The following is a 23911-nucleotide window of genomic DNA, read 5'->3' as shown; positions in this document are numbered from 1 at the left end:
CTGCTCATATTAAGGGGGACAGTAGTTAAACTACCCTACTTACTCTTAAAACTCACACACAGAATATCTTTCCTGGACAGTGTAATCTTACTGCACAAAACAGATCAGAACGCGAGCAGCCTTCGTTTCTGTAACGTCCGAGTCAGCATGAATACGAAGAGAACATGTAGTTACACCCCAGCATGTTACACATCCTTAAAATGAGTCAAAATGGGTATTAACTGAAATTGTACAAATGACATGGATACTTTCAAATGTCCAAGAACCACTTACTTATCTCTTTTGGTTTTAGTTAATCAGCAACCATAAATTATCTTTAAAATTGTTATGAGTCTTTACCAGAAGGTCAAGGTTTAAGAGCGTATCTCAAATAAGGACTGATTAATGAATGTGAGGAAACTTTACAATCTGATTTCCTTCTCAAATCCAGAATATATTCCACAGTGACCCGAGCCCACTGACAGGGCCAGGCACACACACGCATCCTCCTGAAATAAGGCTGCTGCGATGTCATCTGCATTTACAAAGTACGGCAAATGCATCATCTTAGAGCGAAATTAAACCTTGGGAGCAGTCATTTTTCTTTATATTGTTTGGAATTAAAAACATATTAAATTGGTCCATTACGAAAATTCTGTTCTCTATATTGTGCGTTTCAGACCATGTCTGTATCTTAAGGCTATGAAACAATTTTTGTAATTGTAATAAAAAAACAAATTATTGGCTTTAACTTAAGAAAACTGTTGCCTGAATGACTAAGTATCGAAGCCAAACAAAGTAAATCCTTCTCTAAATTGTCCGTCAACGATCTGCTCCATTCCACAGGTTAATGACCTCTCTGCGAGGATGTGACACCGCTTGCCTGTTTTCTCTCTCTCATTTGTACGTCTCTATGCTGTGATACTGGGAGTGTCCATACTGCAGCACTCACAGGCTTGCATGTGACACAGTGAGTGTCAGCGATCAACACTGCTGCATTTCACGTCACAACAACAGCGACGTTCGCAGAAATCTAGCTCTGCGGCTTAGAGGACACAGTCTGAGCACTAGGCCCACCTCCCTACATGTGCTCACTAACTCTAACGTCACGTAATTCAGAACGTTCAAGAAAACTATCCTTAAGGCCAGAGGAGGGCGTCAGACCTAACCTAGAACACCACTCATTAAGGGTTACTATGTGCGAAGTGCAGGGACAGAGACGGAAGACCAGCGTGCCCGTGAGGACCCCTCCCGGTGATCATCTCTGTACAGAGTGACCAGTTGTACCCCCCACCACCGCGTGGCAGCCCCCCTGGGAGCAGGTTACAAAGGGCGATGGCAGCTTCAGCTGTTTCTTTGCTCAGGGTCACAGGATGGGGAGATGCTGACCTCCTGTAGAATCAGGCCTCAGCGCCTGCATCTGTCCAGGCCTTCCTGGAGACACGGGTCCCTCTGTTACGCTGTCACAACGGCCTGAGACCACAGATGTGCAAAACACAAAACACTGCTCACCAGGCGAAATGTTAGATTCCAGCTTGAGGAGACTCTGAGCTCCTTTGATGACACTGCCTCTGAGTCAGTTAAACACAATACTATCCTATACTCATCTAAAGGGTCTTGTGGGATGATGAGTTCAGTAGCCAATGTGTCTTTCATTGGTTTTCTCAATGACCCACTCATGTGTTTGCTCAATCAGAATTTACTGAACACCTAATGTGTTCGCCTTAACACATCATAAGCTTTAGCTGAAGTCTACAAAATGAACAAACACATGGTTTCAGTCTTCAGGAAAAGAAACGAAAATAAAACCACCCAAGAATAATTACGTGAGTGTGCCCATGTCTTCCTTTGCAAACACAGGCCACAGCTATGTGCCTGAGCAGAGTGGTCCAGCTGAGGTGGGGTTTGGAGCCCTGCCGTGAATAAACAGTCCAGCGTGGTCTGCGGTTCCAGGAGGAAAGGGGAGCGGGTTGGCACATGCAGCAGTCGGTTACATGAGTAAATACATTAACGGTGATGATAACCAGGCTTCTCACTGTCAGGGAAGGGAGTACAACACTGAAAAAGAAAACTAGGAGAAACCCACAGACTTGGATAACAATTGGAAGTTTACCTGCATTCACGGTGTTCAACAGACATGAATGTAAAACATAAATAGAGACTTAAAGGTGTATGTGCACCAATCCATTCCTCTACCCGCTCACCCATTCATCCATCCACTCCTCCCCTCCTTCCTTCCACCCATCCATTCCACATCTGTCGGTCCGTCTGTCCGTCCATCCGTCCACCCATCCATCCATCCACCCATCTTCCTTCCTTCCTTCCTTCCTTCCTTCCTTCCTTCCTTCCATCCACCCATCCACCCATCTTCCTTCCTTCCTTCCTTCCTTCCTTCCTTCCTTCCTTCCATCCATCTCACTTCCTTCCTTCCATCCATCCATCCATCCATCCACCCATCTTCCTTCCTTCCTTCCTTCCATCCATCTCACTTCCTTCCTTCCATCCATCCATCCATCCATCCATCCACCCATCTTCCTTCCTTCCTTCCTTCCTTCCTTCCTTCCTTCCTTCCTTCCATCCATCTCACTTCCTTCCTTCCATCCATCCATCCATCCATCCACCCATCTTCCTTCCTTCCTTCCTTCCATCCATCTCACTTCCTTCCTTCCATCCATCCATCCATCCATCCATCCACCCATCTTCCTTCCTTCCTTCCTTCCTTCCTTCCTTCCTTCCTTCCTTCCTTCCATCCATCCATCCATCCATCCATCCTTTCCTTTCCTTCCTTCCTTCCATGCATCCATCCCACCATTCTCTGATGAAAGGAATCCAGGCCTAATCCTAGGGTTGGGACAAAGAAAGTCCAAGATGAGTCAGGAACATCTTTTGTGACAGAAAGCACAGAAAGTATTTTTCAATGGTGGGTTTACGACAATGGGACACAGACCCAGGCTGAATGGGCTCCCCCAGGCCAAAGGAGGCCCACAGGAGCATCAGCCAGCACAGTAACAGATAGTAACCCCGTGAAGTAACAGGAAACCACAGGTCACACACGACTGAGCAGAAGTGCTGTGTTTGCCACGTGGAGCATAGAAACCTCGGGAAACGTGTGCCCTGTCGTGTTCCCACCCCACGCCCTGTACCGCCAGGGCACTAACAACATCCAGGACAGCGTTTCTAACTTCAAATTCTTACAGATACGGCCATCTCCCTGACAGAGACTTCACGTCAGTCACCTTTGGGAAAATACCCAGAAGTGGAACTGCTGGATGGTTTATATCCTCTTCCAGCAGCGAATTTAAACGGCCCAACATGCACAATGTGTGAGGAGCCTGGGGTGCAGGGAAAACAAGGCACAGCCTGCTTCCAGGGAGTTTCAGATCTCCCGGAAGAGGCAGACAGTGGATGGGCAGTTACCCTGGTTCACTCATTTGTCCACCAGTCTGCTGGACACGTGCCGTGTACAGGGCAGGGCTCCAGAAGCGTCAAGATGAACATCTCTGTGGTCAGGAAGCTTAGCCTGAGGAAGAGCCAGACGGCTGGTCACACAATTCCCTAGCGCCACCCGTCCTCGGCACTGCAGAGAAGCGCAGGCGCTCGGGGTGAAGCAGGGAGGGCGGGCACCACCGGAGGAGGTGACAGTGGGGTCCTGGTGTTCTGGTGTTTGCCGTGAGAGCAGCAGGAATCCCTGAGCCAACCTCGCCCACTCCGTTTGGTACACGGGCGCTGTGTGACACAGAGGACAAACAGCGGGACAGGGCGCTGGGGAGAGTGGCTGTTTTTGAGTTGTCCTGGTGAGCAATGGTGGTAGCCAGACAGGGCTGGGGACGAGGAGCCTGACGGAGCTGAGACACGGTGCTCAGTGCTGGGGCGGCGGGCGGGGCACACCGACCCCAACGGTGGGGCTGGAGCAAGGACACCTGCTGACTGTAGGAAACACAGATAGGCAGAAAGCAGGTCCCAAGGGAAGTGACATCCAAGTGAGGCCTAGAGGATGTTGGTCACCGTGTTTGTGGAATGCAACGGGGAGAATGAAGGTCACGGCGAGGGTGGGTGTGAGCAGGGCCAGTGTGGAGCGGAGGAGAGGACAGGTGACAGCGCCCGCACAGGGAGGACCGCAAGGGCCCGCAGCCCCGTAAGGAGTGAGGATGCCGGCGCTCGCTAGACCGCGGCTATCCAAGCTGACAGGTTAAACGTACCAAAGGTTTCGGGTCCTCGCTCTGCCGAGGAAACCACTACAGGAAGTGACAGGCACCTTAGGCAATGACTGCGGTTCCAACGTCTAGGAACATTTTTGTGGGTCTGTGTAAAACTGACCCTTTAAAATCCTTAAAGTGTTACGGTGAAACCTGTTTATAAATTTACGTAATTCCTCTTCTCTACCTGTTTTAAGAGCATAAATTTCTGTGAACTACTAGATTCGCTTCAGAAACAAGAATAAACACCAAAAGGGACTCTTAGTTCCAGTCTGTAAGTGTCTCCCTGCCCGGAAATGTCGGCGCTTCAGCAAGTACAGAGCCGGTACCACACCAGCGTCTCGTCTTGCAGGGTCCAGTGTGCCCAGCGCGCTCTCCTCGGCCAGGAATGGACCTCAGCTTAACACGCTTTATTAGGAGTCTTCAGCGGGACATGCAGCGGTCTTCCGACCGTCCTCTCCATCTGGGCCTCCTTTAGCAAACCGGAACCCACCAGAGGAAAGAGCCCCCCAGCAGCCCACGGAGCTGCCGCACCCCCCACCCCAGCACCAGCTGCACCAGCGGGGCACACACAACGCTGGCTCTGTGAGACACAAGGTGCACCTGTCGGGAGCCGGCGGGCATCCGTGGGGCGAGGCGCTCACAGCAGGCCTGGGGCGAAGGGCCATCGCAGACCGCTCACCGCCAGGGGCGCTGCGGCGCGCCCTGCCCACCACGGCCCGTGTGCGGTGTCCGCACGCCGTGCTGTCAGATACTCTGCAGGAAATACTGCAACTACTGTCTACTGCAGCTCGGAGCTGGAAGGCTCTGTTCACTGGAGGGGCGGCTAATTAACCTTCACTAACACATCTCGGGCCTCATGAAAACATTACTAGGAAATACACTGGTGCACCAATTCCAATTTACAGTGTAGTTAAATAAAAGAATGTCTAATGTTAATTTATCCCACAGAAGTTTTTGTGTTCTGTGTTCAATAGAGTTCAAAACCTTTCTTTCTGACTTCAAGGCCTCAAAATAGGTTTTGATTTCTAACAGAATTAAGCAGTTTAAAAATCAGCCTTTCAGAAATGCTGGACATGGATAACTGCCCCTCAAAAAGGGATCCCAGGCCGGTAATAGCTCACTATTGTGGGAAAATTCAAACTCACAGGATACAGCGTAAAGTTTTCCAAAACGTAATTATTAGCTGACAATGCTAATTACACAGGGAGAAAGACAGCTTCGGAATTTCCTGTTCAAGTCTGCCCTTCCCCAGGGCCTCTCACTGCACCGGTGTCCACGCACAGGCGCCCCACACAGCCTTCCAGGTCTGGGCAGGTGAGTGGCTCCTTCTTGGAGGAGGAGGCCCAAGGAGGGCCCGAGTCCTGCTCTAGCAGCCCTTCCCAAGAGAGCCTGCCTGACAGCTGACCTCTGGCTTGCAATTTTCCCCAATAAACTCTGCTTCTCAGCCCACACCATGCACAAGACCAGTTTCAGAGGCCTGGTGAGGAGGAAGGGGACCAATTTGCATAATAACAAAGGGCATCTAGCACATAGTCCCCCAACCCCCGGGGAAGACGATATTTACTCAGAATTTCCAAATACCAGGAGAACCTCCTTATCTTTCTTTTCTGTCTGCAGTCACAACATAATCAGCCACCTCTGTGCCCAGCTTCATTCCAGCCCCATAAAGAAGCTTTGAAACGGGTCTCTCACGCTCAGTCTTACTGGGTAAGATACTTCAGACCATGTTTCTTACCAGTCCCAAAGGCTTTTATCAGGAATGCTTCAGATGATCTGGTGGTAATAAACACTCAGTTTCGTGAGCTTATAAATTAAGAAGAAAATGTCATGAGAAATAAGTCATCACAAGTCCCACAAATTTCTAACAGTGTTTACGGCCTCGGGGTAAACAATCAAGCATTTCAAAAAACAAAGACAATTGTGGAAATACTTATCTGCTTCTTGAATAAATTACACTTGCCCGCCAAGAGTTTCGATGATAGAGAACTCAGTTGTCCTGCACAGAGCTGAGGAAACACGACCCTGTGGCTCTTATTTGACAGGCAACAAGTGATTAGCCAGCCCTTCACATTCAGAGCTTCCTGCGACACTAAGTCCTCTCAGTGACACAAAGGATTTGCTTTCAATAATATGCGTGTTTCCTATTTAGAACACCTGCTTTATAATCAAGCTCATATTGAAAAGGAATTTAGGGAGTAAGTCCAAGCTTTCTATTTGGATATGTGCTACATTCTCCAACAGCTCTATGTCTGCCACTCAGAATTCTGCCTCTTCGTCGCTTGCCTGAAATCATAGGTTCATTTATAGTCATGCTGCTGATGAAGCAGCACAACTTTTAACTGGGTGTGGAAGCACCCAAGTGGTGCGTGCATTGAAGGCAGTGGGCTGTCACGGCCCCGGGAACCCCACTGGGTCCCGTCTGCACGCGGCTGGAGCACGTCACATCCGCTTGTGTCTCTGCTTATCTCTGCTCAGTCTTCCATGAGGGACTCTGAAACACCATGACCTGTGAACACAGACAGTCACCCGGCAGAAGCCTTTCCACTCTTTTTCCCTTTGCACACTGACTGTCGTACCATGTCCTACAACACGCAGTTCCTCGTTCATGCAGCACATGACTGCACTTCAAACAAGAATTTAAATCCCCAAACGGTTTATTCCTCAAGAAGATAACCATTAAAAACGTTAAGGGGCATGAGACTGCATAAGCAAAGAGAAAAATAAGTTATTCTAGTGTAATATTTTAATATACACCAACACAACTTTAAAATATTAATAGACTGTCCTTTTAAAGGTAAGAAAGCTATTCTCCAGATCAGCCTTGCTGTTCCCACTTGCAAAGTACACCAGCCGACGGTACTTGGTTCCATTATCTGAAAGGCCTTTACAACAATTCAGGGAACCAGCAGAGCTCTAATTCAGGTAATGGCACATATACATCACCTGTCCGCCTGTCAGCGAGACATCTGAAAGCATCGTTTCATTAACAGCACAAACCAATGCGCCCAAGGCATTACAATAACCGCTCGGGGCTACTTGTATTATCATCTCATCCTTGACGTTCTTGCTCTCAGCAAGTTATTATTATGGACCGTGTGAAAATGGCCACCTGTCACAACTGATTTTTCTTCCCCTCCTGCGAGTATTTTTCCCCTCTTAAATGTAATCAAGTATCATCTTATTAAATATATCTCAAACGAGGTCTTATAAAGCAGTTCATTACTCCAGTCGCACTCCTTATAATTTAAACTTTCACCAAATATTATTGTAAAAGTAACTGCTTAGTAATGAAAACTTCTGATTTGTTCAAAGTTTTAAAATAAAATCTTCAAACTTGTGTGGACCCCAGCTCCCCACTGACACTCTGAGGGAAGACATTTCAATCCTGAAAAGGAGCTTGAAGACTCCTTTTTACCTTCGCGTTCCCCCACCTCACAACACTGTAGGGCGGAGTCTTGATCCCCATGTCTGGATAAAACGTGCTCCATTGTAAAAAGTACCCAATAAACTTCTGCAGTAACATCAAGCTGTATGGTCTGATGACGTAAAATGACCAAGTCAGATCTCAAGATGCAGCTGCAAAGAGCAATCTGAAAGGGTGAGTTCCAGCGGGGCATTTGCCAGAGTCAACAAACTGAGTTGCAGTTTTCTGAAGTTCCCTAGGAATTCGTTTTGCAGCCCAGGTGACAGTGACCACTAAGAGGACCGGTCCCTCAGTCTTCAGCGTGCTTCAGGATCCCCTCCCAACCATCACCAATTTCTGTCTCAGGAGTCTGGGGACGGGAGGGGGTCCCAGGGGGACCTGTGCAGGTAGATGTGAAGTTGATGTCGCCACCCAGGGCCACTCCACTGGGCATGCGATGAGCTCTGTGGGCCAGGTGTCCCAGAATGAGGCAGGTGGCTGGGGCGGCAGCTGGAGAAAGGAACTTAATTTTTATTTTTATAAAGTGCATACTTGGAATAAAGTGGCAAGGTATCTACTAAACCTGGGTTTTCAGGTACAGGAGTACTCATACTTTTCTCCTTACTTTTCTGTTTGAAGTTTTCTTTTAAAAGGCAGCTAGAGAGAACAAAACGGACAAAATGAAGACAAAAAGGAGAACTGGCCAAAATAAGACTTGGGACATTAGCTGACTATATAGAATGACAAGTTTAAACATTTATTTTATGAAGCAACCAATAAAAGTGGTAAAATACCTAATATTCACTGCTCAGCACTGGGAGGACGTTAAAAAAGTACAGATGCCAATGCCAGCCCACGAGAAACTGCAGCCTAACTGCAGAGTCCCACACACGCCCACCTCAGTCGGGACCCCTGGGGATAGCCCTCCCCGAAGGCAAACTGTGGGCTAACCAGGAAGGGGTCCTAGGGGTGTGCCGAGTGTCAGGTGCCCACACCACCACCTTAGGAGTCCGCTGCTCCTCTGACACCCCCACCCCGACCACCTGTCTCGTGACACAAGCCGATTCTTTGCTTCTGCTCTGGGCTATTGCAGAGTGGCATCAGCACATCACATGCGGGGCCTGGCTCCATTATAAGCTGAAGACCCAGCACCAGTGGCGTAGCCATGAGGCTGAGCTGCTGGGCTGCCATCCTGCACACATCCGGGGCGGCGGGAGCTCCTGCCATGCTGGTACCAAGTTCACCACGTCAGATATTGGTCATTAATCTTTTGTCCTGAAGTCAGCACTGCTTTAACTGGACTGTTTTTCATCCTAGGGACTGAAGGCAATTTTACAAACCTACAGGTTCCTCTTATATGTGTTATAATGGAAGCAGCAAGTGAAAAATGGAGCAAGATGCGGGGAGAGAAGGGAAGGGAGATGCCAACTAGTGACTGACTGATGATTGTAAATATTTTCTACAAATCCAAGAAACCATGCCACTTTTTATATGGTAGCTATTCTCCATATAACAACATATATCACTTTCTTTTAAGTAATCTTAGCTTTACATCTTTAAGCGATATTCTTCCATAGAATATTTGTTTTTCTTTATAAACAAAGACTCTCCTTTTACTGAAAGCATTAATAGTTTTGTGATATTGATTTTCTCACCACAAACAAACAAAATCAATGACATCCTTTCCCCGTGGTCCAGGCTTTCTGTCACCTTGCTCTGCCTCGGGTGCCTGCCCGAAAGCCTGTCCAGTCCCCTCCCTGACCTTGGCTCTAGGGCCCTCCCCCTATAGACTACTCTTCCCTTCAGCACCGACCTCCTTCAAAGGGTCCTCCCGCTGCCCTTGCATCTGGTGGCACTGACTTCCGTGTCACCAGCGTTTCCTGGTCGCCAAGATGGCGACCCTCCCACGGCTCTCATCCCCGGTCACACACACCGACCACCCCTGGTCACACGCTCCCAGCCCACCTTCTCTCCTGGCTACTCCCTCTGTTCAGCACTTCCAGGGCTGCTTCGAGGTCCCTCTCTTCTCCAAGTTCACAGACGAGGCCTGGGAACTGTCAGCGCGAGCATGCCGTGGGCGGTCAGCAATAGATTCACTGAAGAACCCCCGGTCTTCCTCCTGCACTTGGGCACGACCGTGCTTCCTGCGTTCCATCACCTTAGGTGAGGACATTACAGTGCTCTGGCCGAGGAAGGGGACCTGCATCGTCACTGGCAGAAGCCATTTCTTCTTATTCAGTGGGCACGGGAGTGTGTCTGCAGGGTTCTCTGAGGGACCATGGAGAGCAGGGTGCCTGCCAACATGTTACGCATGAACCATGTGGAGAAATCGGCCGCGTAGGAAAAGCACTGTGCTTTTACGGCGGTGTGTATCGCAGCATGACAGACTCGCTCGTAAATATGTACCTTCGGCCCAATTCCTCTGCCATCAGTGGACCCCACCACAAAACTTCACCTAGCAATGAATGTTGTCATACACCCGTGCATATGACGGCACTCAGATCGAGTCCTGGGAACAGTTAAGCTGCCCTGAAAAAAACCAGTGAAACTTGGGTGCATGATTCGATCTCCCTATTAAATGCCTATGTTTTATTCCCAGTCGGTCAGCTGACTAAGCTCTTACTAAGTCAGGAGAGTGTGACGCAGTCTTCCGGCGCTAACATCTTACAAACAGTGGCAATCACTTCTGTCTTCCCTTCTCTATTTAGGATTCTAACACCACACACCCTTTCAATACTTCCTCGGTTATTTTTTGTCCATTACAGCTCTTGTAACCCTTTACTGAATTTTATTCTTACAAATCTGACATGCAACACTTAGAAAGATTTAATGACATGCACACTGGGAGATGTTATTTAATATAATCCCCTCCTGAGATTACTCTTTGCTTTACAAAAGTGTTTCCATCTCAAGGGGGGCTCGACAGTGCACGGTACCTTCCAGGAGAAGCAAGCGCCATGCTGACCGCTGCAGTCCTGCTCGGCAACACCGCGAAAGCCACACACCACTCTCCCTCCAAGGGCTGTGTGGCTTCATGACAAGCGCACAGGAAGTACTCGGCACAGGGCTATGCTCATACCTGGCCTGGGCCTCCACTCTCACTGCCTGGAAGAGGGCCCCACAGGCCGAGTGCACACAGGAAGGTGCCAGCAACCTGCACAGCACTTTGTCCCACATGGGACACTCAGAAGTGGCAGTGCGAGGATTCAAAGCCAATTCTGCAAACCCCCCAGGTGCCCTTTCTACTGCAGACACATTCTGCCAACACCAAGGAAATCCAGAGGGCTTTAAAACAAAAAACAAACAACAAAAAAAGAGAGAGAGAGGAAGAGGAAGAGAAAAAAGAGAAGCAGGCCGGCTGGCCGAGGAAGAGAGGCCGCAGGATGGCAGCAGGATGGCAGCAGGGTGGCTGAAGGGCCTCAGGCTCTGTGCGGGGCAGGGTGGGGCCACTGGATTCAGTGAGGATTTCCTGACTGACAGTGAGGGCTGGGTTCCAGAAGGAGGCCATCCATTCACACTGGACATTTCATTTTACAGGGAGGCAGTGAGGACAGGGAATGTTTACTGAGCAGTAAAGACACAGAATCAAGTGTTGTGCGGTAGCAACGTCCACACTGGAACACAGGCAGTCAAGCTCCAGGGCCAGAGTTCTCACCCGTGGCCATAAGCTCGAGAAAGGTCACTGAAACAACTCCGGGTCAACAGCCTTTTTGTTATGATTTGACTCTCACACACGTTGACTGCATAAATAACAATCCCAGGAATGCGTAACAGGAATAGGATCAATTTAGAAATATAATCAAGCAGTCTGTAACACTAAAATCTGGTTTTTAATATACTTCTCCTGAAATGGAAATAACTTAAATAAAACTAGTTTAACAATATAACACTATCAAATTAAATACTTTAAAAACATTAATATAGATTCCTTTATTTTAAAAATGAACCACCAATATAAAAATAAAGAGTGCAAATTGTAAAATAAATAGATTGAAGAGAAATTAAGAGACCCACAATTAACTCTCTAATTATGGGCAAATTATATATCTAACAATGAAAATTTAAAAGACATGTAAAACTCTGATTAACCCAGAAAATATACTTGCGGAAATTCTTCAGTATGAGCGTAAATTGTTGTTACATAAATACAGTGAATTCAAACCACCAACACTTTGAAAGTCTGTTTCACATCATATGTTAGTTAAAATGAACGGGCTATTCAGAGCTACATGTATCTTCTTAGGAAAGGAAAGAGCAAGTTCATTAAAGCGGTCGCCCCTTAATCTAGCCTACCTTATTTTTGGGATTGGATGTGTTCATTACACTTCGAGTCTCTTTTCCAGTATAAATGACAACACCTATTACCGTACCTGCAAAAATACGAAAGGGTCCTTACAGAGATACTATAAAGGGTAAGCACAGAGATAATAATACTTTTAAGAAATCATTCTGAGATGGGAAATATTATTACACTATTCAATTTTTACATAAATTTATCCAACAGCATATTTAATTTGATTAGTTCATGAAAACCTTATCTCAACTTTTAAAACAAATTTTGAAAAACTCAAGTGATTTCTTAAGCAATACAAGTTTACCTACATATAACATGAGAATATGTACCAATAATCTTTTCACTGAAAACAGAAAGAGTGACAATGTTCATCCATCAACGTCTACTAAAATGGTAACTCTAACACCAAAGGTAAATTACAAGAGGACACTTTCTTCATTGGCCAAACTCGTCACGTGATCTTCAAACCAACATGGTACCAGCTGAACAAGAGTCTACAAGTATGTTTCCACTGTAAATATCATAGTCCTACCTGGTATAAGAGCCTCTGGTGACATTTCGGCACATATACAATGAAAACAATACGGGAAACATTACAAAAATAATTTTTGATTTTGAATTTAGATATTGTTTGTTAGTCTCTTTTATGCATGTTTCCACGTACAATTAGTTTGGTTTTCTAATTGTACGAGTCAAGAAGAAATGATAATTTTGTGGCCTATCAAACTTAAGATAAAAGAATAATAAACTATCCCTAGAACAACCCATAGATTACAAAGGCTCGGGGGCATTCATCTCTGCAATGTCACATCAAAAACCATGGGAGTCTGTTCTAGAACTGCAGCTATGCATAATTTATAACCCTAATTTTCTCAAATTTTGAAGCTGAGAAACATTATCAAGGTGAGAAAGATGATATATCCATAATACTCACTGAAATCAACAACACTGCAGAATTAACCATAATAACTAAACAACTCTGATGCTGCGTTAAGTGAATGTGTGACATCTAGTGAGTCGTCAGTCAGCAGCTAGTGAGTTCGATCTCAGGGATCTCCCGCACATAAAGCACAGCGACAGCCGCATATTTGGTGAGTCCCAGTACAAACAACTTCCTCCACGGAAGGTTCTGGAAGCCAGAAGGTGCTGGAGAACTGCTCACCAGTGATATTTGCAGAGGTTACACATTTTTCTTTTTCAGAATAATCATTTCCTTTTCCCCTCTTTTAAAAATGTGTGTCACTGGGAAAGCTGTGAGGCTTGAATTTACTGTGTTCTTGAAAGGAGAGTAAGCCCGTTTGGCATATAGGGTAACCCAAACCACACCCACGCTACCTTTATATATTATGATTCAAATAAACCTCTTAAGTGTTATGTCTGTACTTAGTATACAGAAAAATACTAAATACATAATGATATAATATTTTGAAAACTTTCCTAACTTGCCAATTAAGTTTAAGTTAATGGAAGTATAAAAGGGTCATAGATGTTAAATAAGCACAAAAATAGAACAAGACAAATTACAAGATTAATTTATTTTTAACATTAGCACAGTAAACAAGTCTCAGAGAAGGCTTAAAAATTAATCAAGCTAGAAACCACGGTCCTAACATGCAGGTAAATTATCAGATGCTGACTCTTGGCTGATGTTACAGTTTTGAAGTATCCGAGGCAAAATCAGAGAAATGACATGACTAATGAGATACTTCAATCAGATAATCTACAGCATAAAGTTGGTACGTGCATATGAAATACACATAAAAGCATTTAACAGAATTCCTCACGCATTTTTCTGTGTATAATCTATTCAAGTTTGGTAAAGGCTCTCAAGTATTATCTCACTTAATTCTCACTAAAAATGAGTACTCGCTGTACTCAAAATACTGAAGTTTTTGAGCCTGTCATGCAGTTTAAACACTAACATCACTAGTCAGCACAGCACATCTGGAATATGCTCCGTTCTCGGTGACAAAGGGTATGTATTTATAGGGTGAATGACTGAGTCAGCCTGTACATGTGGCAAAAAAGAAATGTGGCGAAGGGCTTACCTGTTGTCTTTGAAAATAAAATATAACATATTCTGCAAAATTAAGGAAAGACCAAATACGAGAATGACAAAATGTTGTAGAGAAAGATGGACAGACAGACAGAGCTAACAACCAAGCAAAGTAGTTCCTGATTGAAGTTATCATGCCCAGAACCTGCTACACACACTATGGAAAGTGCCTGGGACGGCTGCAGGATACAGATGCTTTCCTGGGGCCAATCTCACCTGCCCTCCTGCGTGAGCTCTCACAGGGGAACCAGGGGGACCACAGAGTACCCACACGCTGGGGACTTATTGCCGAGAAAGAAGATGGAGGCTCAGAGGGGCATGGACACAGGCTGTGCGAGTGAACCCACGCACATGACACACCTGCCAGCTACAGCCACGGGCACCGCAAGGAAGAGCGTGGGTCAGCCTCGGGAGTCACAGAGACCGAGGCCATGGATAGACAGAGTGACGGCTGGGACCTGCACAGGGTCTGGGCCCCACCTGCGGTGCACCCCAGGTGAAACTTTCAGGCACGCAGGAAGTGATGAGCTTCCCCGCCCACTGCCCAGCCCCCAAAGTGCCACAGTCTGAGAAGCCACGACTCCCACCCCTCACTGGGGGTTGGGGATTACAGGCCACAGGCTGGGGTGTGTTCCCTGCTGTTCCCACTTTCCTGCACGCTCAGCCAGAGGTTGTGTCTGTCCCTGCACCAGAGCTCCGGCTGTCCCTCTGGCTGCTTCTAGCGGGGGCTTCTTCAGCTGCCCCAATCCTGGATCAGGCCGAGCTTTCCCTAGAGCGGAGCCTGGCAAACCTACCATGGTGGCAGAGGGCCAGGTGTGCTTTCAAATATTAGCATGCTGTGAGGGCAAGCTTTGTAAAACTCCGCAACAGTAAATCGACAAGAGAGAGAGTAAAAACAACACCAAGATGATAGAATACAGGCCTCAAGTTTTTCAACATTAAATCACTTCATCAAATTGCTGTAAGTTTCCAGATATTTACTCGCGTTTTCTGTATTCATCAGGGTCTACCAGTCCTGACCCCCTGTGCACACGCCAGCGCTCCTTTGCCTGGGGCCCATCTGTGCTTCCAGAGTCGTGACAAGGTAAGGCGGGGACGCTCCCTTAGCCACTTGTGTGTGAGACATGGCAGCTCTGCAGAACACTGCCCCTGCTCTGAAGACAAACGGTCCCTGAGCTGACCAGGGGGAGAAGCGTGGCACCACAGGAGGCCTTGCTTGTCCCTCTGGGGACCCTCTGTCTTTGTGTCTGTCTATGGCGTTGAGTCCCTGATCCCATGCCTTCAGTCTCCTGTGACAAGGGAGGAGGCCCGAGTTCGCTCCACCTATGAGGCAACTTGAATCAACTGATATAGCTTTTAAGGTAAGATTTACAAACATGCTGGCCTTTCCTTCTCAGCTTGTAATCAGGTAGAAAGAATATGCACGTCCACACACTACTGCTGGAAAGCCAAGTCGTGCAAACACCCATCCGGGTACAGCAGTCTGGGAACATGCAGCCTAGCAACAGCTCATAGTAACAAGGTTTTTCAATAAAGAGGAGTACGGTTTAAAGATTTGAAATGAATGAAAAAAGCTTACATTTTAAAAATGTCCAAACAAGTTAAAATTAACGGCTCCTTATTTAAACTTTTGAAATGGATGCTTTTAAAGTAATCTAAATACTCTCTTAGAAGAAAAAACTACCCTGAGAAACTGAAGTCTGTATGTTAGAGAATAAGCGTCACCCGTGTGTACGTGAGGGTCTGCCGCGCCGAGCGAGCAGCCAGGAGCTGCCCCTGCCAAGGCCCCCCAGGGACCGGGGCTCAGGAGAGAAACCGTGTACTGGGGACAGGCTGGGAGGCTCCCGCTCAGGCGGCTTCGGTCTCTTGGGGAAGAAAGGCCACAAATCAACAGTCTGGAGATCAGCAACAACATTCTAACACACAGGGGACAAAAGAGCAGATAAACCGTCTGAAGGAAAAAAGAATCTTCCAGGATCTTTAGAATGAACTCAATTCTGATCCTTTATTCAGAAGAGTAAACAGCAGTGATCACGGCCAAGGCAGAACCAATGCCTGGACACAGAGCACACAGCCTGTGACCCAGCACCAGCTCACACGTGCATTCTGTCAACATTCTCCTGCAACGTGCTGTGTGCAAGGTGCTGAAGGGCGACAGCCATGGAGGACGAGGGCAGCTCGGCTGGGTGCAAACCTCGGTCCAGCTATGCCTGGCCGTGTGACGGTGACAGCGGGCCTGCCAGAGTCACAGTCTTTTGCCCGAGGACAGCCTGTTGCTGAACTGGGCTGCGTGGGAGGTGGGGTTGGAGGGAAAGGCGTACACGACCCACAACTGTCACCAATGTGAACACAAACACAGTCACGTGAAACAAGTGGGAGGACAAGAGTCTGACACTTCCGCAGGCAGCACAGTGCCCTCCCTCACAGTGGCTGCGAGACCCTTCCCGAGGTCTCTCCATGGCGGCCATCCTTATTTCCTCTCTCTCTTTATGTTAGTAAGTCATAACAACTCATCAGTACAAACACATCAAACACCTCAGAGAATTTCCCCCTATTAAAATGGTCCTATTTGCTACCAAGCTCTCTTTAAAGGCACAAAACATCAGGACCAAATCAAACCTCCTTTCATTGTCTGCCCCTGAAAGGTGAACGTGTGCAGTGCTATGGAGTCCGTTTTACACCTTCGTGTCAACACGGGCCCCACGAAACACACGCACACAGACCTGTCCTGCATATGTGACCCCCCCCTTCTCCAGGTGCCAGGCACACTGGCCGCCCAGCCACCTTCCTGGGCCCTGGGTCTGCTGTGTCCCTCCCAGCACCAGGCCTCACACAGCTGCCGAGAGCCCCGCACACACAGCTCCCTGCTGCTGTGCAGCTTCTCCAGTCATGTCTGCGTTATGTCTCCTCGGAGGAACAGCCCCCGAGCCCCTGAGGGAGGTTTTCGGCTTGTTTGTGTTCGGAGCCCTCTGTCCGCTCCTGGGACACTCAGGGTCCTTGAAATCACCTGTCTCCTTCTCTTCCTGTCTCCCTGGCCCTTGGCTCCTGAGCACAGTCTCCGTAAGGACCGTCCCACTCGGCTCAGCCTGGTCTGGAACGGCGAGTCCACACACCAGCAGCAGACTAGTAGACGCGCTCTAAGACGACACAGAGAAGACAGACCACCCTGCCGGGATGCCCCATGTCCGTGCCCTCACCAGCGCCCTGCCTGCTGCCTGCTACTGAGCTTCACACCTGCTTCCATAAGCAAGGTCACCTACTTTCTGAAAGGCTGGGAATCATTTAGAATTCAGTATCTGCCAGAGAGATTTGCTTCCTGAAGTGGAAATTTTTAGGTGGCCTTCCTGTTCTACCACTAGAAATACTCCAACATCTTCCATTTCACTCAAAAGAAAATTCAGAACCTCCCTCCAGGCCCTTAAAGGACCTACCTCCCAAGGCCCCTGCCTAATCTGACACTGTCTCTCCCACAGACAACCCACGAATTCTGTTGGATGAATCAGGAGAGACGAGAGCCCTCCAACAGCATCACGTACTTCCCTAGGTCTGCTGAGCTGACTCTCAGAAAGGCACACTGGCAGGTGCATCGGGAAACAGGTCAAGACGAGCCAAGCACCCTGCACTGTGCCCCGCTGGGTGTGATCCATGCAGCTTCAGGCCTCGCGACTCAGTGCAGTGTAGGAAGCGCAGCACAAGCCTTGCCCTGGGTTTGTCGGAGATCAGACTCGCAGGCCTGGCCACGCCCATTAAACAGGACTGGACGTTTAATAAGGTCCCCACATAATGCAAGGGATTCTGAGAAACACTTGTTTTTCGAGTCACTCAAAAACACAAAGCATCACCTATATAAGAGAGAGAGAACTCACTCTGAAAACAGAATTAATTGCTTACCTGATGCAACAATGGTGCTTGCCCACAAAGTATTTTCTATGCTGAGACTCTCATGAATGGGTGGATCACTGTCTTCCTGTTCAGAGAGAGAGAAGGAAAACAACAGTAAATTACCGGTTTTTCTATTACTCAGACATCAGATATCCACAGTGTGAAAAGAGTTCTCAAGCTGAAAGTACGACTAAAGGGGGAAAAAATTCACCACAGGGATTCAAGGCAGATTTGAGTAGCCAGAAGAAAGAATCAGTGAACTTGAAAATAGAACAATGGAAATTATCTATCTGAGAAACAGAAAAAAAGAAAGGTTGAAGAAAATTGAAAGGGCCTGAGGGATCTGTGGGACAGAACAGGACAAAATGGGTCATTATACTCATTATGGGAGTCCCAGAAGGAGAAGAGAGAGAAAAACGGTGGAGAGAATAAAGAAATAATAGCTAAAACTTCCCAGATTTGATGAAAGGCATGAATACAAACATCCAAGAAGCTCAACAAAATCCAAGTGCGATTAACTCATAGACCCACACTGAGATACATTATAACCAAACTTTCAAAAGACAAAGACAAAATTAGAATTCATCACATACAAGGGATCCTTGGTAAAACTGCCCATTCCTCATCAGATACTTAGGAGGCCAGAAGGCAGTGGGCCATATAGTCAAAATGTGAAAAGAAAAAGCTCGAAAAGAAAAAGCTGCCAGCCACAAATCCTACATCCAGCAAAACTGTCCCTCAAAAGTAGGTGAGAAATCAGACATTCCCAGATAGACAAAAGCTGAGGAATCTGTACCACTGGACCTGCCCTCCAAGAGATGCTCAAGGGAGTCTTGTAGGTGACAGGAGAGGACTTAGACAGTAACTGGAAGCTGACTGGAGAAATAAAGATCTCAGTAAAGGCAAATACCTGGGCAATTACAAAAGCCGGTATTATGGTAACAGTGGTTTGGAACTGCACTTTTTGTCCTATACATGATTTAAGAGACTAACACATTTAAGGAAAAAGGCAAAAACTATTAAGCAAAAAGCTGGTATTACTGTAACTTTGGTTCAGCAAACTAAAATTATGTCTTCCAATATGTGCATTAATAACTCCTGGAAAACAACTCCAGTACTCCTGGAAAAGTGTAAAATATTAGCACAGACTCATCAACACTTATTTAGTAGGTGTGGCAGAATATCCTCCTGCTTTTCGTTAAGGACAAGGGTTATGCTTTTCGAATGTATTATATTCGTAAGAGGAAAAAATGCTTCTGTGAATATTATTTAAAAACTAATATGCATCTATTTATATCTATATCTATAAAGGTGAAATACCTCTTAAATTGCTCTTTAAAAATAGACATGGAAACAACCAAAGTGTCCTTCAATAGATGATTAGATAAAGAAGATGTGGTATATAAACAGTGGAATACAACTCTGCCATAAGAAAAGATGAAATACTGCCATTTGCAACAACATGGGTGGATCGAGATTATTAGGCTAAGCAAAATAAGTGAAACAGAAAAAGTTGAGAACCATATGACTTCACTCAGATGCGGGATATAAAACTGAAAGCAACAAAGGAACACGACAAACAAACAAACAAAAACTCACAAACAACAGTTTAGTGGTTGCCAGCGGGTAAGGAGTAGGGGCGTGGTAGAAGAAGGCAAAGGGGGTTAAATATATGGTGATGGAAGGAGAACTGACTCTGGGTGGTGAGTACACAATGTGATATATGGATGATAGATTACAGAACTGTACACCTGAAACCTATGTAATTTTACTAAACAGTGTCACCCCAGTAAGTTTAATAACTACATAAATAAGTTAATGACTTAAAAAAAAATAAAGATAACCAGATAACCACTAAATATATATATTATTACATTGGACATTTTTCATTAAGCAAAAATTCAAACATAAGTTGTGTGTTGCTAACTATGTGTACAGATATCAAACATGGCCATGTATCAATACCACAACAAAAATAATGTGCAGTCTAGTTTTATCTCTACATTTTTAATGTTTATGTTCAGAGATAGAAATAACTATTTAAAATCTGAGAACTTTTTGTCTAAATCTGAAGTCACAGTTTATAAAGTATTCCTTGGAATTCTGGTTATGAAAACTTTTCTAGAATAAAGGATTACAAAAGCCTCAATAGAGGATTACAAAAGTCTTGCATCTAGAAGAAAAATAGGAAAGACATCAAGTATGGTAGCAAATCATCTCTATGTCTCTATGGGGTGACAAATCATACACGGCCCTGACATGGGTGTGAGTCCGCCTTAAAATCAGTTCACCTCCACGAAGTATTTTATTTTATTAAACATTGATAATCTGCGATCAGAATATATATATATATATTTTTTTGTTTAATTAATGTTAAATTTATTAAAGGTATCCAGTTTTAAAATCTAGTTTTTCTTAGGTTTTTAAGCTTAACTTTAAATTTTATGATTTTATTTATAAATGTATTTTGGTATAATTTATAATTAATTTATAAATATGATAAAGTTCCCTAAGCACTTATTATTAACTTGATTCAATTCTTAGGAATTTCAAACTACAACTACAAATGTAATATATTTGATTCACTAAAGTACTTCAAATATTCAACAAGCAAGCTTACAAATCTAATAAACCAATATTGCTAGCACTTAAACTCTGTTTACAAACATAATAACTCAAAAGTTATAGAATTAGGACCTTAGATTCTCTGAAAAATTCAAACATAGTTTATAAACATAATCAATTCAACTTTTACACATTTCAAATTTAAATCCCCAATCTACTACCAATTAAATAACTTTAAATATTTCAAATTAAAATCAAAAGTCTAAATTCAATATTTCAAATATCGTCAAACAAAATATACCCAAATTGCCAAGATGATTAAAAAATAACTTATTGTTGAACTCAACACAAGAAAGTGTTAAGTCTTAGGTCTGAGTCACTGTCTTCACTCTTATTTGGAGACTGTGTAAGTTTGGCAAGTAGAAAAATTTAGTTAAAGTGAGGAATCATAGTTCACGCATAGTTTAACATTTAAAATTAAATGTTTGAGACACATAAATGTTTAGTTTAGAACATACAAATATACATTCATTTGACGTATCAGTTCTTTGTGTATGAGTCTGTTAATTGAAGTTCCAAGACATCTTTGTTGTACAAATCACTCTCATGTTGTATCCCCTGTGATCTATAGTTTGGATTATGTTAAAATGGAGCAAAAACTTTAAGCCACATGCAAAGCAATGTAAATGTGGATTGATTTTGGATTTTTACATTTCCTTGCAATCTTTTGTTAAAGATTGTCTTATCTACTTTTGGTTTATGAAATTTTTTAGTAAGTCTCTATTAGCTAGTTTTTCCAAAGCATTCATCCTAATTTTCTTTTAATTTATTGGGGTGACAATTGTTAGTAAAATTACATAGATTTCAGGTGTACAATTCTGTATTACATCATCTATAAATCCCATTGTGTGTTCACCACCCAGAGTCAGTTCTCGATCAGGATATATTTTAAGATAACAAAGAAACCAAAGTAATTTGGAAAGGAGGGAAGAAACTGAAAACACATTTTCAAAAATGCAAGTAAGAAATCACCGTTGGTGCCCCTGGTGTTTCCTTTCATACATTCCCGAAACCCTTTTCAAATGATGTCAATTCTGGCCCCTTTGCTAGCTACTTGGAAGACATTTGCTCGATATTTGATTCTCTGATTTATTTGGGATTCACAAAATCTAAACCAATCCTAACAGTTTCCAAATTATTTCCCTAGCATTGAACATATTTATAAAGTACAGTTGTGCATTAAATTTAATTCGAGGAAGAGGTCTGGCTCACAGCTGCCTTGTACACACGGGAGACCAGTGATCATTTAGCTCACTGCATTCCAGCACCAAGTTCAGTATTTGACTCTCAGGACCCTGAGGATCTTCCCTCAGGCTCCTTGGCATTACCCTAAAAATAAAAAGAAGGCCACTACCCAAAGGAGACATTCCCTCAGCTCTCAGACTTTGTCAATACGACGAAACGACCGTGATGCTGTTAGGTGTTTAAAACACAGGTGGGTAGTGTTTCTTAAAAAACAACTCATGTTAGGTTCAAAGCATGGAATTCTGATAAACACTGATGGAGACACATGAAAATCTATGTGTTCTCACTCCTATCTCCAAATGGGGTCCACATGCACATTAATCTAGGTGCTTTAGCCACGACCAGGCAAACTGAGTATCCACTTGGGATAAATCCTGCCAAGTGCAGATTCACACATTTATCAAGGTGTGAAACAAATAAAATTATTCTCCAACAGGAATTCTGAATCATTCCCACTGCATCACTGCAAAACAGTCCATGTTTACTTACCGCCTGTGGGGGCAGAGTCCCAGAAAATAGTTTACAGGCTCTTGGCCTCATGTGGAGGGGTGCTGGCTGGCTCGGGTAGTAGATGGCCATCAGCTGTGGCTGATTGGCCGTCAGCTGTAGCCATTGAGCCATTGGCCACTAATATAACTGCTGCGGCTACGGAGGAGAGTGGAGGAGAGTCGTCGGTCGGTCGGTTGGCGGAAAGGCGGACGGCAGGTCGCGCGTCCGGTGGGCCCAGCCTCCAGTTAGACCATAGTGGTATGACTCCCCTACTTATGGCTCTGTGGGTGTTCCTTTTTGGCCTCACCATATCCTGCGTTCTTATGTGGGGAGCGGGAGCAGAGACCCCGCAGGCCGCCCTGCACGACAAATGGCACAGCGAGCAGGGTCTCCTGCACGACACCCCCCAGACTCTGAGCTATGTGACTGTGGTGTTGACCCTGCCCTTCGGAAACCTAGCCCAGAACAGGCAGTGTGTCTAGTAAGTGAATGAAGCAAAGGACGAACAAACGTGGGACCTTTCCCTCATTCCCAGCGGCCCTTCCAACTCCTTTCACTCCTCCTTTAGGACCCCTGCCTGCAGCCATCCATCATCAACTGACCACAGAAGCACAAATGAGCATGATTTTATAAGTTTAAAACACTCCTAAGGTTCCCTTCATTGGGAAATTTAAAAATTATTAACACATGCATAGCTCTTAGTATTTTCACATTGTGCCAAACTCCAAAAGAAATAAGGGCATTAAAAATTATTAAAATTTCATAAGCCTTTCTGAACTGGAAATAGAAAGTTCTATACTATTTAGTCTTAGAAATTTAATTTGGTTCGCCCACTACTCTTCTACAGCTACTTAGTAACGTCAATGCTTCGTTCTCTAATGCAGGTGTGTGCTGGGAAACAGCACATAGTGCCTTTCAGAACTGGAATAGCCATGCCGGACTTTAAATGGTAAACGTTTTTCTTATATGGAGAAAATTATTGTAAAAGTTCTTTACCATATAGCACAGAATGAAGAGTGGGAAGATGGGAAAGAAATGATCTCTAAGTAACTTCCTCTTCGGGTTTTCTTCTCCTTAATGCTACAGTTTGAAAAGATAAAATATGCTTTGGGGGGGATGCAAAATGTTAGTTTCAAGCTGTTTTCTCAATAGTGTACCCTATTTAACAAACAATAAAGATTTGCTTTTGAAAAGGACAGCATTTTGACTAGAAAAGACATGAACAGTGCAAGTGTACTATGGTTTGCAAAATAAATTACAGCAGAACATGAATTATAAAAAAGATGACATGTGGGGGCCGGCCTGGTGGCTCAGGCGGTTAGAGCTCCGTGCTGCTAACTCCGAAGGCTGCCGGTTCGATTCCCACATGGGCCAGTGGGCTCTCAACCACAAGGTTGCTGGTTCAACTCCTCCAGTCCCACAAGGGATGGTGGGCTCCGTCCCCTGCAACTAAAATTGAACATGGCACCTTGAGCTGAGCTGCCGCTGAGCTCCCGGATGGCTCATTTGGTTGGAGTGTATGCTCTCAACCACAAGGTTGCCGGTTCGACTCCCGCAAGGGATGGTGGGCTGTGCCCCCTGCAACTAGCAACGGCAACTGGACCTGGAGCTGAGCTGCGCCCTCCACAACTAAGACTGAAAGAACAACAACTTGAAGCTGAACAGAACCCTCCACAACGAAGATTGAAAGGACAACAACTTGACTTGGAGAAAAGTCCTGAAAGTGCACACTGTTCCCC

The 23911-nt window shown here is 45.2% G+C and overlaps 1 protein-coding gene across 11 annotated transcripts in view; it reads right to left on the bottom strand.

The window, feature by feature from the left end:
* ATP9B (ATPase phospholipid transporting 9B) overlaps positions 1 to 23911 on the bottom strand; it is a 172920-nt gene that overhangs the window by 76370 nt on the left and 72639 nt on the right. For all 11 annotated transcript variants that reach the window (XM_019715633.3, XM_074339808.2, XM_074339811.2 and 8 more), the window contains 2 exons: positions 17823 to 17898; positions 11875 to 11951 (listed from right to left, as the gene is read on the bottom strand). In XM_019715633.3, the coding sequence (XP_019571192.3) occupies positions 11875 to 11951; positions 17823 to 17898 (153 nt within the window). The remainder of the gene's footprint in view (positions 1 to 11874; positions 11952 to 17822; positions 17899 to 23911) is intronic.

Source organism: Rhinolophus sinicus, chromosome 4 (genome assembly GCF_057876585.1).
Source record: "Rhinolophus sinicus isolate RSI-liver-muscle chromosome 4, RSI-T2T, whole genome shotgun sequence".
In the NCBI taxonomy this organism is placed as follows: Eukaryota; Metazoa; Chordata; class Mammalia; order Chiroptera; family Rhinolophidae; genus Rhinolophus; species Rhinolophus sinicus.
The sequence above is the reverse complement of the archived record's forward strand: the minus strand, read 5'-3'. Positions and strand labels throughout refer to the sequence as shown.